This window comes from Entelurus aequoreus, linkage group LG02 (genome assembly GCF_033978785.1).
Source record: "Entelurus aequoreus isolate RoL-2023_Sb linkage group LG02, RoL_Eaeq_v1.1, whole genome shotgun sequence".
Taxonomy (NCBI): domain Eukaryota; kingdom Metazoa; phylum Chordata; class Actinopteri; order Syngnathiformes; family Syngnathidae; genus Entelurus; species Entelurus aequoreus.
The window spans coordinates 54,767,522-54,783,416 of record NC_084732.1 but is presented as its reverse complement, the minus strand read 5'-3'; the positions used below and the strand labels follow the sequence as shown (position 1 = coordinate 54,783,416).

The 15,895-nt window shown below is 39.1% G+C and overlaps 1 protein-coding gene across 1 annotated transcript in view; it reads right to left on the bottom strand.

Annotated features, from left to right (window-relative positions):
- The window catches only part of fbn1 (fibrillin 1), a 90,279-nt gene that overhangs the window by 31,100 nt on the left and 43,284 nt on the right, over window positions 1-15,895 (bottom strand). The window contains exons 20-40 of the mRNA XM_062029294.1: window positions 15,746-15,871; window positions 15,524-15,643; window positions 14,317-14,454; window positions 14,194-14,244; window positions 13,973-14,098; window positions 13,655-13,882; window positions 13,448-13,573; window positions 12,537-12,665; window positions 11,837-11,962; window positions 10,780-10,905; window positions 8,813-8,935; window positions 7,207-7,332; window positions 6,723-6,848; window positions 3,769-3,891; window positions 3,409-3,531; window positions 3,182-3,307; window positions 2,217-2,339; window positions 1,966-2,088; window positions 1,691-1,858; window positions 1,018-1,086; window positions 805-930 (exon numbers count right to left, since the gene is read on the bottom strand). Of these exons, the coding sequence (XP_061885278.1) occupies window positions 805-930; window positions 1,018-1,086; window positions 1,691-1,858; window positions 1,966-2,088; window positions 2,217-2,339; window positions 3,182-3,307; window positions 3,409-3,531; window positions 3,769-3,891; window positions 6,723-6,848; window positions 7,207-7,332; window positions 8,813-8,935; window positions 10,780-10,905; window positions 11,837-11,962; window positions 12,537-12,665; window positions 13,448-13,573; window positions 13,655-13,882; window positions 13,973-14,098; window positions 14,194-14,244; window positions 14,317-14,454; window positions 15,524-15,643; window positions 15,746-15,871 (2,652 nt within the window). The remainder of the gene's footprint in view (window positions 1-804; window positions 931-1,017; window positions 1,087-1,690; window positions 1,859-1,965; window positions 2,089-2,216; window positions 2,340-3,181; window positions 3,308-3,408; window positions 3,532-3,768; window positions 3,892-6,722; window positions 6,849-7,206; window positions 7,333-8,812; window positions 8,936-10,779; window positions 10,906-11,836; window positions 11,963-12,536; window positions 12,666-13,447; window positions 13,574-13,654; window positions 13,883-13,972; window positions 14,099-14,193; window positions 14,245-14,316; window positions 14,455-15,523; window positions 15,644-15,745; window positions 15,872-15,895) is intronic.

Sequence of the window (15,895 nt, the reverse complement as noted above, 5' to 3'; positions counted from 1 at the left end):
TATTTTAATTGTTACCTTTTAGTCCTGTCCAGCTACTTAGGCAAATCATATTGTTGATGTAGATGCCCATATTTGCTGTGCAGATTTACTTTACAAAAGAGAAGTGTGGGATATTTCTCTTGTTGCCTTATTTGTATTTGACTTTATTAAATGGATTTATATCAAATTACAATTTTGAATAAAACATGTATGATTGCCACACAACTTTTATAAGATAGGAACATTTCTTTTTAACAGTCCATTTCATGTTGACACCCGAACTTTAAAATGAAGAATGCATTCAGAATGTTTTTATTGCTATTTTATGTTGATACTGTAGGGAGCCAAGTGAGTCCTTACAGGTTGTGTGGTTTGGTTGCTTTTACTAGAAACATTTAGAACAAAACATAAGCGACAAAGTAGTTGACTTCAGTGAAATTCTAAAATAAGTAATTCAGTGTTTGAGCACTATTATACTGGTTCTGGTTCTTGTTGGCATTGCCTACCGTCTTGTCAGTGGATTTATTTTAAAATTCAGTGAGTTGCACTGTCGCCTCCAAGACCAATGTACTTGGCCGCCAAGAAGGAATGACTCTCAATAAGTAAAACCCACTGCACAAGTGTTTCATTACCGGTGTCTGCCTGTCGCGTTCAATACAGTAAAATGTTGTAAAATGTAAAAGATTGTATATAAAAATGTATGTATTGTATGTCCTTGCTTGTACCAACGTATGGAAGGCCCAGCTCAGTTCTTGCCATTGAAACCTAACTGGACAAGATGAAAGAGATGTCTCAGTGTATGTTTGTGTTCAGTTCATTCAATACCTTCGCAGACTCTGGTTTCTGGGTTGAGAGCGAAACCCCTTGGACATTGACACTGAAAACTGCCAAATGTGTTGATGCACTCTCCACCTTGGCACAAGCCTGGTAATTCCTGACACTCGTTGATGTCTGTCAATTGGAGAGAGAAAAAATCACAATGAGGATGGGATTTCAGCGCCAATTTATCCAAGCTGAAAAGATACTCTGGTGTCCGACCTTCCAAGATGACAGTGATGGGGTTCGGTCGAAAGCCTTCTCCACCAGGACACAGGGTCTTATACTCGGCTGTTGGGCACAAAAAAACATCAATATTGACAAACTGTAATGAAGCTTAGTTTGATGCAGCTTTGTTAGACAATAAAGATACTTTTGTTTGCCAGGGCCTCCTCTGTGGGGCAGACCACATTCCCTGCAAGGGTTGAAACCATCTGCTGACAATTTTCACACAAGTTGCACAAAGTGCTCTCATTTCTAAAAGTAACATCAAGTACGACAAACACGCACACTCACAAACAAGTCATTACAGGAGGAGGTACCCTGAAGCCTCTTGGCAGAGTACTATAACACAACGTCAAAACAGGCCTGAAATTCAGTTGGGACCCTTCACATTTCTATTGACAGTAGTAACGACAAAAAAACACTCTAAGTAAATATAGGGGGCAGGGTTCTAATTAGGAAATTGGATTGTTTCCTCCTGTGACCAATCATACAAAATTGCGAAATGTCACTTGCGGAACAGTCTGACTGCCCATAGAAACAATTTAGCTTGTTCATCGATGGTGACATCCTCTCTGGGGCAAACCACACATAACATCATAATATTCCTAACTTTAGTCTTCAACTGTAAATTTTCGCAGCATTTCCTGAAGGAAAAAAATACTTGACTCACTAGAGTTGACAGATGGGCATGATTCACACGGATTTCCCCAAGCATGGCCCAGAGAACAGCAACAAGACGCCTTAGAAACACCAACTCCAATCTCATTGGAGCAGTCCAAGTTCGTGGATGAATCTCCTCGGTAGCGCACGTCCAAGTAGCAGCTTCCAGAGCGAGTGTCTGTTTGCATAAATAAAAGGTAAAGGCATGTTTATTTTATCTTTTCTCCACTTCAGTATAACAGAATATAGATATCAGAATCTACAAAAAAACCTGTTGTGTCTCACCTACACATCCCACTCGGGTGGGATTGAGTTCGAAGTCTGGTGGGCAGTTACAATGGTAGCTTCCGGGGATGTTAACGCAAATCCCATTAATGCAAATGGTAGGGTCTGCGCATTCATTGATATCTGAAAAATAAAGAGCAACAAGTTTAAAGAAGTGTAATTTTAATACATGAGTACAATAGAAATTATTTGTTTTTTACAATAATGCTTTATTTGGAAAGCATAATTAAACTAAAAGGTGGTCATCAAACCTGTGCAGTTGCCCCCACTCCTGTCCAGCTCATAACCAATGTTACATTCACATCTGAAAAGACCTGGAATATTTCGGCAACGTCCGTTGACACAGATGTCAGCGAAGGTACATTCGTCTATGTCTGCAAAATAGACAGGTAGATGAAGAATGAGAACAATGAAGAGTACAATGGGAAAAAGAGTGCGGCCCGGTCATGAGGGACTATTCGATCATGGACTTATGAGATAAAAATTGAAGGCCTCGCTCACATCAACATTTTGAGAACAAAAAAACATTCTAACCAGTCTACAGACACACATGCATTAAGTACATAACAGGAAAAGCTAACAAGGATTTCCGACCATAACAATCTTGTCCTGACAAAAGAATAAATTGGTTATTTCAGGATGTCTGACACATCTGAACAATCTGCGCCTTCAAATAGATTTGTGAGATGCATCATTGCTTGCGGTATGAACCACAGTGATCCGTTCCCTGTTGGCATTGAGTGCATGTCCCTACTGTTAGTTTAAGTATAAGCAACTGTTTGTTTTGTGTTTTTCAGTCAATCCACAGTCTATCAAGATCAAACACAGTGTCTTCCTTTCCCCTGACATTATATGAATGTCAGCTTTCACAAAAAGGTTTTTGAAATGTGGGACTTAACAATCTCAGAGTGAATATGTCTTAAGAATACTTTGCCACTCTTTTGCCAAACCAATTATTGTGTTATTGTTATTGTGTTCAATTATTTTGTTGTTCTTTTAGCGTTGTCCCTGCAACTAAATTTAATGAATCTATCCTGCATGACTTCTCAGGTCCTCTTCCATTATCTCACGAGTTCCATTGGAAGACGGTTTGGATGGATGTCTTCTTCAAGCAGAAAAACAAGTGACCATTCAACATGTTCAAATCGGTAAACATAGTGTATGATTCACGGGTCTGTTGCCAGGATCATCAGCACAAACATTTGCAATGTCTTACCCTCACAAGCCTTGCCATCAGCGGTGGGGATGAAGCCCATGTCACATTCACAGCGGTACCCGCCAGGCATGTTCAGACAGTGGCCACTCTCACACAAGTTACCGTTGTCAGCACACTCATCGCTGTCTGCAATTTACGGCACAACAAATAACACAGTCTCAGAACTCAGCAATTTGGTGCAGTAATAATACATTTAAGTAAGTCAGGCCGCTGGTTGCATGTGTGACCTGAGCAGTAGAATCCGTCCCCAGAAAAGCCTTCCTTGCATGCACAGCGATAAGAGCCCATGGTGTTGAGACATTCAGCGTTGTTGTTGCACATATGCGTCCCATTGGAGCACTCGTCCAGGTCTTACAGTGAAAACATTTAAACAGAATGTGATATTAAGTGTACAGGGAAGAGACTGGTAATCCAAAGGCTGTATTTCATCTGTAAATTGTACTAGCATTTATTTTTTCTTCAAAAAAAAGCTTGTTTACAGTTTCTCTTCTGCATGTCAGCCGTTCATCAAGAAAATTAGTGATTATAATGGTTAGATTTGCAGAATCAATATTTTGTAAACCATAAATGAACAATGTGTGGGTCACCTGTGCATTTAAAGCCATTTCCAATCCACCCCGGAGCACAGTGGCATTTGAAGCTGCCTGCTGTGTTGGTACACGATGCATGTCTGTCACAGTTATGTGCTCCAATTTCACACTCGTTGATATCTGTTTAAAAGAGGAGAAATAAAAGTGACACTGGCATCTTGGTGTGATCATTTAGAATGTATGTTTCATGCCAGCATGTGTTTACACTGAAGAGATGAGTGCATTTTACTTTTGCTAAAGCAGCAGCAGGAAACAGAACAACCACGTGTTGGCCTACTGCCTTCATCCAAGGAAAGATGAGTTTCAATTATGCAATTTAAGAGAGATGCAGAAATAGTTTTCCACCCTTGTAGGTCACTACAGTGAGGAAATCACATGAATGGTTTAGGCTTCATTTTTACGGCGGCTGCTTCTCCTGACGCAATACTGGCCAGGAATTAAACCCCTACTTGCTGCCATTAAAGACAAAGTGTGTACCATACACCATCAGGAATAAGATTCAGAACAATAGCCTCAAATCTGAGCAAGTCTGCTTTAAAATGCAATGTCATGTACCTTATCCAATTTTGGACAATTCTTAAAAGTTAGTTGAAGATCTGCCCGTAACTTTTTGAGGTATCTATAGCAGAATGAAAGAAACACTCAGTCATCCACTGTCCTGGCACACTACAAATGATTTGCCACTCGCCAAGGTTTTAAATTTTATTTCTAGAAATTGCCCTAGTTCTAAGAGCTATTTACTTATTTTTAGTCATTGACTTTACATCATAATCTTAATTTTAGCATGGATAAATAAATGTTGTCTATTTTAGTTTAAAAATGTAACAATTTAGAAAATAACAATTCAAATTAAAACATTTTTAAATTTTCCCTGCTTATAAAGTTTTTATGCAAGATTATGCAACATCCCGAGGATGCTTAATTTAAGAATTGCAAGTTGAATAATGCTTGTTTTCATAAAATACTTATTTGTGGTTTAAAAGTCCTGCTAATTTCTAGTTATAGAAATGTTAATATAGAATGTCTTATCAAGTAAAATTAACTAGCTGCATGGAAAGATAATTTCCCTAGTTTTTAAAATTTTTTCCAAAAATCTGTTCTTTTTATCTGATAATTTGTCAACTCTTTTTTGCAGTGAGAGGTTAATATCTAATGCGCATGTGTGTGTATATACAGTAATACAGCACATGAACGCGCTTAATGATTGTATCGTGAGACAAACTCTTTTTGAGGCCAGTAATTCAAAACATTGTCAATTAGAGATCAGCTCCCTGAGGTTTACAGTCTCCCGAAGGAGAGGGTATGGCTTATTTACAATATGTTTGAAGATGGGGTTAATATGAGGGATGGGAACAAATCTCTCTGGATCACAGAAATAAATAAATATAATTTTTCTAAAAGCTTTGATGCTAGACAGCACATTAAACTAACTCATTTTTATGTGGAAATATAAAAGATAAACAAGGCTCCGACATTCAAGAAGTGTGTCAACATCCACAGCTGGTGTCATGGATGAGGTTTCACTTAACAGGGCAAATGTTTGACAGATGATGAATAAACAAATAAAGGAAAAATCTGCAATGTATTTTGTGCCAGCTTCACTTCCTGTCGACAAGTCATAATGTTTGCTGTTATGGCCGCCATCCTCACAACATGGCACTGCAGTAACACCTGAGGCGGAAAAGTCAGCCTGTTTTACACATCATCTTCATTTTCTTTTAAACAGCTGGAACATCACCCGACTTGCAAACCACAAAAGGGAATCTCTGCCCATGCAAATTTTCCAATCAGTTACCCAAAACACCTAAATACAGAAAATGGGCCAACACACAAACCCTTTCCTGAGGTTATTTGTGTTATGGAGTACAACTGACATATCTACCAGGCAGCAGCGTCATCAACAACTGAACCAGATGTCAATAACTCGCAAACATGCAAGATTTATGATAGAATGCTAAGTGGGGACACATGAGTCACGGAAGGAGAAGTTGGCTACATGACCAAACATTTTTTATCAAGGTACAGTTCTGGTGAGGCCTAAAAAAAATTATGTGAATATGATGAGGATGATGTATTGGTACAGAACCCAATACTTGTATGGACAATGCACAACTCATAACTCAGAGCTGACAAGAATACTGTTTGAATGGGCAGCAGCATGAATGTGCCTTATGCAAATGGATACACAGTGGATGCCTGTGTGGGTATCGTAACCAATTAGAAAAGCACTCAGACAGCACAGACTTCCAAATTCCAAAACTGTGAATCACAAGTGTCTGCTTCCCTGCTACAAGGTCTATACTGTAGTGAACATTTTAAAAGGATTCTGGTGCGCAAGTGGGTGTATCGTTAGTTTAATCACACATCAGACAGACCCTGTTTATTTGTGTCTGAAGGTAGACGTGCTGCTGCTGACTGTGCGTCTGACTCATTTTAGCAAGATAAGCCCAGAAAGGATCCCAATCCAAGCTGTCGACGAATCTTCTGCAGCAGTCCTTTAAGAGCTATTGTAAATCAGACTTCATTCAGACTAGATGAACTCTATCAGGCCGGATGAACTTCGTATTTATGTGTTCTGGAGCCATTTTAGGGGATTACATCATGCAAAGTTCTTCCAACCATCACATAATGTTTAATGCACCCTACTTAAAAAGCAGCGCAGGAATAAACAAAGGTGCAATGTGATAAATGCGTGCGATAACTGCATTTGAAAGCAAATAGTGCCCTCACTGCTTCTGTTGCGGCTGCTGTTATGTATGTACAGAATGTTCTAAAATGTGTTTTTGGATAATAGTGAGTAATTCTGGAGACAATTCCGGTCAGCCAGACTTTATCCTTGCATTCTTTTTTAAACCTGCTATTAGCCAAAGCCACAAACACGCTTCTCAATTGCAACCTGATTTTTTACCGGCGTTACACCAACAGTGTGTGTATGCATGTGCTTTCATCACCTGTACAGCCTGTGGTTCCTTTGCGTACCGAGTATCCCAGCTCACAGTGACAGATGAAGGATCCCTTAGTGTTCTCACAGTTCCCACTCAGACAGATGTTGGGGTTTAGCTCACACTCGTCCACATCTTGAGAGAAAGCAAAGGGAAAGAGTGAAACAAGCATGGGCTTGATTTTAATGAGAAGAACAATGGGAACTTTTGAAGAACCGTTCAGAAGCGCTCGCATCATTGTTGTGAGGGATTTGTTTTGTTTCTTAGTGGAACCAGATATCTAAATGTCACACATTCCTCTCCACCACAATGTTCACTTTAGTATCATCAACAACAACATTACTCACTGCTCCCTTACCACTCTGAGTCATAAAGTCTTGTTCTCATGACACATCTTTTGGATGACTTTAAAAGACCATAATCCCCCCTAAAAAGTATTAAGTGTTAATCTGCTGGGTTTTTTTTATTTTTTAAATAAAATGATATCAGTTACCCAGACAGGTTTTCATGTCCTCAGATGACATAAAGCCATCGAAGCAAAGACACTGGTACGTCCCCGGAGTGTTGGTACACTGGCCTCCATCACAGATATCTGGGCTCTCCTCACACTCATCAATATCTGGAAAAAAACAAAACAAAACAGACAAAAAATAGAGTAGGTAAAGAGTAAATGTGCAGTTACTGTTACTCTAACAGTTTTAATCTTGTATGCACAGAGAGCAACAGCTTCTTGGCAGCTCAATTTGACATGTCAAATTGTTTTTAACTACAACTCTACTACAACGATATACAATGACTTTTTCAAATATTAATGATTCAGTATTCGCAACACCGCAAATTCGCAAAAAACCTATTGTTTGTATTCTTAGAGATTAACGCGGAGAAGCGGTTGTTGCGCTAGCCCGATGACCAGGCAAAAAGCAATTCCATATGTTCTATCGAACACCTTTCAATATTATTAGTGGTTTTACATTTTACAATTCAAAATGTGTTTAATAAACGTGTGAGGTATATTTAAGGCTTAACCTGGATTGTACTTCTAGGCATTTAGCTTGTTCGCTTACTTCGTCCAGATTAAACTATGGCAATTGAAGAGGGATAGGTATGACTGACTCTAATTTTCATAATTACAACAGTCACTCTTATTGAAAACCCAAAACCGGAATCAACGTTACGCAACCAGGAGGGTTCGGTGGGGAAGGAGCAAGCCGGCATAGCATACGGCGGCGCTTCAATGCAGCATTGTAGAGTTATTAAGAGTGTTAAAACAGTCATTTTTATGGGCGTCTTAATTACTCGCGTTTATTCGTTATTCATGAGTGGTCTTGAATCGCAACCATTAAATCTGCTGAAAAAATAAAATTTTTGAAAAAGTCACAAAAAAAGTGATATACCGTAATTTCCGGACTATAAGCCGCTACTTTTTCCCCTCGTTCTGATCCCTGCGGCTTATACAAGGGTGCGGCTTATTTACGGCCTGTTCTTCTCCGACATCGACAAAGAGGATTTCGGTGGTTTTAGTACGCAGGAGGAAGACGATGACACAATGATTAAAGACTGACTTTGGTTATTTTGATAACGTACAGGCGAGCACTTTGTATTACTTTGCACCGTTGTATTATTTGTACTCTGCACGAATGCTGTTCGCCATGTCAAAGATGTGAAAGTTTGATTGAATGATTGAAAGATTTATTGTTAATAAATGGGACGCTTTGCGTTCCCAAACAGTCATCTCTGTCCCGACAATCCCCTCCGTGGTAGCAGGAACCCCTATATACTACGCTAATTACACATCAAAACCCTGCGGCTTATAGTCGGGTGCGGCTTATATATGGAGCAATCTGTATTTTACCCTAAATTTAGCTGGTGCGGCTTATAGTCAGGTGCGGCTTATAGTCCGGAAATTACGGTACACCCATAATGTAAGCCTTTATTGTAAATATTTTATTTAGCGTACCACAATGTGGTAAATACACAATCGTACACCAACACATGTCAAAAATGGTTTGGCTGAATACTCAACCTCCTTGTGTACAATGGACTGTATGTCAGCTGTATACGATGATCAAGCGCAAGAGGAAAGCTACAAAACAAATTACCTGTGCAGCTTCTCTGGTCTGGCATCAGAGCGTACCCAGTGTGGCAGCTACACTCGTAACTGCCCTCTGAGTTGGTGCAAAATGTTTCACAGCCTCCATTTTCAATGGTGCACTCATCAATGTCTGTAAAAAAACACCAAAAATAAACATGTGACATACTGCTAGCATGGATTTCTTTTTTTTTCTTTTTCTAATGAATTTATTAATCAATCAACAAAACAATACACAACAATACCACAATAATGCAATCCAATTCCAAAACCAAACCCGTCCCAGCAACGTTAAGAATAACAACAAACAGAGCAATTGAGAGCAATTGAGGACACACAAACATGTCACGGAACAATACAAATGTAGTGAAACAAAAATGAACATTATCGACAACAGCATCAATATTAGTAATCATTTCAAAATAGCAGTGATTAAAAAAAACCCTCATTGATATTATCATTAAAAACATCAATAAAAATTAATACAAAAATTAGAAATGAACAATAGTGTCACAGTGGCCCACACCTGCATCACATTTCCACAAAGATATAATAAGTCATATTTTGGTTAATTTAATAGTTAAAACAAATTTAAATAATGGATCCCATATTCCAATATATGACTCATTATTATCTAAACTAAATGCAGTTTGTTCTACTGATATCATCTCCATAGCTTGTGTATACCAGTCAGTATGAGTTGGACTATCAACAGCTATCCATTTTTTTAAATATTACCCTTTTTGTTATTATGCATATTGAAAGAAAAGCATTTTTACTCTTTGATGACACGTTACTAAATTGATGTAGATCCCCAAGAATACAAGTTTGCAGTGTCAAGTTTCCTTATTCATCTAATTTAGAGGTGTCAAACTCAAATACAGAGTGGGCCAAAATTTTAAACTGAACAAAGCCGCGGGCCAAGGTTGAACAAATTAACCTTTCAATAGGGACCCAAACAAGTTTTGCATTGAATATTGAACAAGCAAGGCTTATATAACTTTATAGTGACATGCAAAATCGAGTTTTTTTCTAATAATAATAATAATTAAAAAATATCAATGGCATATCAAATACAATTTAAATAAAAATGTAATGCCTCTTTTCTATTTGCAGCCTTCTGAGGTAAATATCAACATTAACTTTTTGAAAATAAAATAACAATGAATAAACCAACCATTCAGGACTTTAAACTGCTCAGTTTACAACACACTGATCTAATCTGATCTGCCCAAGCCAGATACCTGGCATCTTTTCTTGGATGCTAGTTCATTAATGTCGGGACTCAGGCTTTGAGCTGAAGCAACCTTCATTATCGAATGAAGGTGTTCATCAGTCATTATATCTCATAGTCCACCCAGGCCACAGTCTTGGGGGCGTGCCTTAAAGGCACTGCCTTTAACGTCCTCTACGAGCTGTCGTCACGTCCGTTTTTCATCCATTCTAACAACGTGCCGGCCCAGTCACAAGAGATGTGCGGCTTCTGTACGCACACACATGTGAATGCAACACATACTTGATCAACAGCGATACAGGTTACACTGAGGGTGACCGTATAAACAACTTTAACACTGTTAGAAATATACGTCACACTGTGAACCCACACCAAACAAGAATGACAAACACATTTCGGGAGAACATCCGCACCGTAACACAACAGAACAAATACCCAGAACCCTTTGCACCACTAACTCTTCCGGGACGCTACAAAATACACCCCCCGCTACCACCAACCCCCCCCCCCCCCCCCCCCCCCCCCAAGTATGAGAATTAGCGGTGAGTGCGGTGTTACCACGGCACCGCCGCTGTATATAATCGCCGGGCCAGCTCTAGTGTTTATTTGATATCGCCTCAAGGGCCAAGTGAAATTACACAGCGGGCCAATTTTGGCCCGCGGGCCAGCGTTTGACACCTATGATCTAATTACAATAATGTGCAAAGCTGTACATGTGTACAATGATATGCGAAGGTACCCACCCACACAGTCCAGCCTGTCCTCAGTAGATTTGTAGCCAGTGTCGCAGACACACTGGTAGCGTCCGATCATATTGACACACTGGCCATGTCTGCACAGCTTATCACTCAGTTCACATTCATTAATGTCTGTGGGAGAAAAAATGACATTTCACTCAAGGAAAATTGGTAAATGCTGAAGCGACAAGTCAAAGTTACGCATTGTAGTCAACTGTACAGGTGTGTGGGTATGATGACAATAAAAGGAACTGGACACACTATAGATAAACATAATGTAATAATACTGTATTATTCTTCTGTATTATTCAATTATTCACAGTTTGCTCAAACCATAACAAAAAAATATTTGACTGAAAAGTCATGAAAGATCACTAGATATGTTATCATTTTGTCAACACATAATTTAGTAAGCCCAAAACACTGAGCATTTTAGCATTACATATTAAGTGACACATGGGCATTCCATTTGTTAAGATATTTTCGTTTGGGTGAAGTTACTATCAAACATTTCTGATTGTTATTATTTGTTTTTGACAAAACATTTTCAGTTGATGAACTAATGTTCAAAATAGGAACATTCATGTGAGTAAAATAACTGGGTTTTTGGAGTCAACACTTTACTTAAAAAAGTTGAAAATGTAGAAATGTAATCGTGTATATAAAAAAAGCATTACTCGAAAATGTATTTTTAAACAAAGAAAACAACTAAACTGCTGTACAATTTGTGCATCTCTAAATATACTATTTAATGTTAAGGTATGTGGTTCATATTGGCCCATGCATTTATAAAAAAATAAATTCAACTGTACAACTTGCACATGCAAACACTTAAATGTCCATTGAGCTCAAAAAACATTGAGGCAGAAGGACAAAAAGGAACTGACATTTCTCACTACAGTCTCTACTCATTGACTAAATACCCCACTCATCATCTATATAAACGTTTTATTCTCAGAGCTAAAGAGGGTATTTACCTTTGCCAAGAGTGGGTGTAAGAGGGAAACGTTTGGAGTGGTTCATCCAACTCTATACTGAACCTCAACCCTTTTTTGTAACTCACCTAGACAAGCTGAGCCATCAGGAGCGATCTCATGTCCCTCGGGACAAACACACTGGAAGCTGCCTTCATTGTTGACACATTCACCTCCCCGGCACAGCAAAGGGTTACGCTCACACTCGTCGATGTCTGATGGAGGAAGAATTAAAAAATGGAGGATCATGCAAATCAAAGTTGACTGGATGTGACCTTAGCTACCAGGAATGACTTAGTAAAATCAAGTAATTCAATAAAGTAGGAAAAATTCATTACATTTGGCTTTCTGTTTTTTACCCAACCTTTTTTGTTATTATGTATTATGTAGTCCTGGGTTAATATCCTCAGCCAACACAAGCCCTAAAACTCACAATGTTGGGAGGTCGTTTACAAATTTTAACCAGGTTGGACAAATGTAATTTAAAACAGAAATAGAGCAATGAGTAATTTCTTAGATGGTGGCACACTGACACTTTTAGTTTAATGGCAGGTCAAGTATGTAATTAAGGCCAATTACCTTTATGGTGCCATGAAAACAGTACAGAAGAGTACAGAACTGTATTCAAAACTTAAAGCCTGAACAGTTGAGTAACTTTGCTTAAAAGTGAGAGAACATTTTCTCTAATCATTCAACTGTATGAGTGCAGGGAAAATAATTTAACCTCCACAGCCACAGATTGCAACATATATCGCATTCTCTGTGTGTGAAGGAGGATTTATCACTCACCCATGCAATTTTTCATCATCATAAAGCCACTCTCGTATCCTTCAAAGCACTCGCACTCAAAATCTCCTGCAGTGTTGATACAACGTCCTGGTCCGCACAAGTCTGGAGAAATGCGGCACTCATCGATGTCTGTAAAGAAGTAAAACACAATTTGCCAGGGTTCAAAGTGTTTATAAAAAATAACTATGAATACATGAATTGAATATACCAAAATCCAAATGTTAGTGCCATGCTGTTATACTAACTAAAAATTATACATTAAACACACTTGTCAGATTGTCCAACAACAACAAGACCATACCAACCGCCAGACTTCTTTAAACACAAAGAGCTGAATTTGGGCAACAGAATTTCAATAATTTAATGGCAAACATTAAATGTAACATTATTGTCAGTCTATGGAGTATCACAATGAGCTTACTTCCCACACTTTGTATCGTCTGGTTCCAAACCTCAGGGTCTACAAACTTGATTATTTTGGTATTAGGACATAGCTCAGCAGTCAAAAATGATTATCCCGCTGGGTGCTACACTGAAATCAACAATGTTGTTGTTTTTCCCCTCTCTCTAATGTGCTTGTTAGGGAAAGTTAAACCAACGTCTCAGCTGAGATCAATAAGATATGGTAAGGTAAGATAAACTAAGCCAATGCATTTGATAAGTCACTCTGTTTGGAAGGTAAGCTTGAGTAAACAAATGTAAACAAAAGCTCATATAATGTAAGGTGCTAATGTGTTAAATTGAAGTAAGCCAGGTAAGGTCCCAAATGAAATAAGTTTAGAAATGAAATAAGTTTATTTCAAACAAATGGCATTGTTCTGTTGAAATCAACACTGACTGTTGATTGCTCATGTGTATTGATTATTGTTCGTGAAGTAAAACAAATCAATTCGCACTTGATTGTTACTCACCGGTGCAATTTCTTTCATCAGAATCCAGTGCGTAGCCATTATCGCAACGACAACGGAAGCTTCCGATGGTGTTCCGACACCTCCCATTTGAGCAGAGTGTGTTTATCATCCTACATTCATTTATATCTGAGAGGGGTCAAGGGACAAAGATGGGTGAGAGACAAGGGAGACCCCATGTATGTCCGCCACTGTGGATGGCCCTAATACCTTTGAGGAAGGGTCTTCCATTGATGAAGTCACCCCGGTGAGAAAAGCCTGGTCCACGAGGACATAGCTGGGCATATTCCGGGGTCCCTTTCTCCGGACATTCGTCACACTCTGGGCCCCAGGCCACACCCACTGAGCAACAACAAGCATCCACGCGGTGTTTCCCTGAGATCACCGCTCCACAGCGCTCATCCTCATGTGTTAAGTAGCAGTGCTCTGTGCGCAAGTCTGGAAGTAACAAAAAATAGAAAACAATTTCACTTTTGCATGGGTCGACTCCAAAAAAACATTATGCACAAAACAAAATTGTGTACTCACCGATGCAGGTTCTGCCATTCATATCAACTGTCATCCCAGGGGGGCACTGACAAAAAAACGAGCCATGTGTGTTGACACACTTGCCATTGGTACAAACTCCAGGAAACACTTGACACTCATCCACATCTGAGAGTCAGCAGTAGAAAAGACAGCTTTATCAGCTTTATCAGGTTGTAAGGTTCCCATTATGTTAATATCCATGTTGAATCAAAGCACCTTACCTTCACACACATTTCCTCTGGCTCTAGCAAGACCCTTACCACAGATGGGATCTGACAATAAATAACACATATTATGTTTAAAAGGATTTTCTGAAAAGAGCGTTTAGCATGTAGACAGCTTACCTTTTTCACACTTGGCACAAGGGCTGTTCCAGGCCACTCCTAGTGTGGCACAGCAGTGAGACTTGAGCGTAGCCCCATTGATGTTGACTTCACAGTGATCATTTATGAACTTCAGCCAGCAAGTGCTCTTAGACGTCTCTAATTCAGTAGACACAAACATTCAAATTGTCGCTTAACATTTAGCCAAGCAGAATAGCTAAACATGTAGTAATTTGAGTTTTGGCCATTACATAATTAACACATTGTTGAGGTGTTTCAGAATAGTGGGCAAATTTAATTCAGAGGAGTCTGATCCGACTATCAACCTCACAGTCGAATCGTCAAACAAACCCCCACGGAGGGAGGCAAGTTGAGTAGTTGAGGCCCCACCACGTACAAGGAATGTGTTGGGAGGTTGTTCTAATGTGAGGGACGTGTCGCCGTCAGACACAGACCTCAGCGTCGGATTGGAGAAACACCCATAGCTTTGATCAGATTGAGAAGGCCTCCCTCACTGCTCCCTTCTGGCAACAGCAATGATCCATTCCCAGGTTCGCCTGCCGAAACCCTTTTACGACTTTTATTTCCCAGATAGTCAAGTTTGATTGTCTTCTCGGCGCTACGCCAAAGCCGAAGCCGAGTTTAACGGAGTGTTTAAAAATGTTCTTTGCGGTGGAAAAATATTTTTGTTTTCTTCAATGAAAGACTGTATTTCTTTTAAATGTTTTGTTTAATTGGCAGCGTCAGATTACATTCATGTGAAGTTATTGGCACATAGTGACTACTATATAGTACCACATATCACAAAAAATAACGACGCCATGGATTTTGCGTCAATGATGAGCAAAATCTACAGTAACGAATCAGATTTGACAATGACAATCTTTAGTCGAAGATAGTCCTAACACACTGTAATGCATAAAACTGATGTGCAATAGCTGATGAACTAACCTCTTTAAGGGCAGTATTTGGCTTTGGAAGCAAACAGCAGCCAGTTTAAATCGTTCAATGAAATGAAAATCTGTATAGGTTAATGTAGAGGTGTTTGTTATTAATTTAGCTGACAAAGTGTTGTTTTTTATTTTGCTTTTGGGGAAGATTTAAAATCAAAACCAAATGAAGTTGAACAGCATTGGTTCCTTGGTTGATTAATACAATTTGTGAGTGAAACATTATGTATTTATTGGTAGGACATTGCAGGAATGGTAATTTATGAAATTATACTTACCGATACACTCAAGTCCAGAGCTGTCCAGTGAACTGCCAGTTGAACACGAGCACACAAATGACCCTTGGCTGTTCATGCAGTCTCCATTGACACAAGGACTTGACTCACACTCATCCACATCTGTGACAAAGGACATGATCGGTTTTATATGGTTTTATATTATTAACACATGGTAGTCATCACAGTATTTATTGCATTTGCTAAAGTGAATACATCACAGACCTTTGCAGACATCTGTCTGCGGATTAAAGGTGAATCCTTTGGGACACTGACAGGTGAAACTTCCTGGTGTGTTCCTACACAGTCCTTTATCGCACAATTGCCTATTCATCAGACATTCGTCAATATCTGAAGGAAAACACATTTATCAGG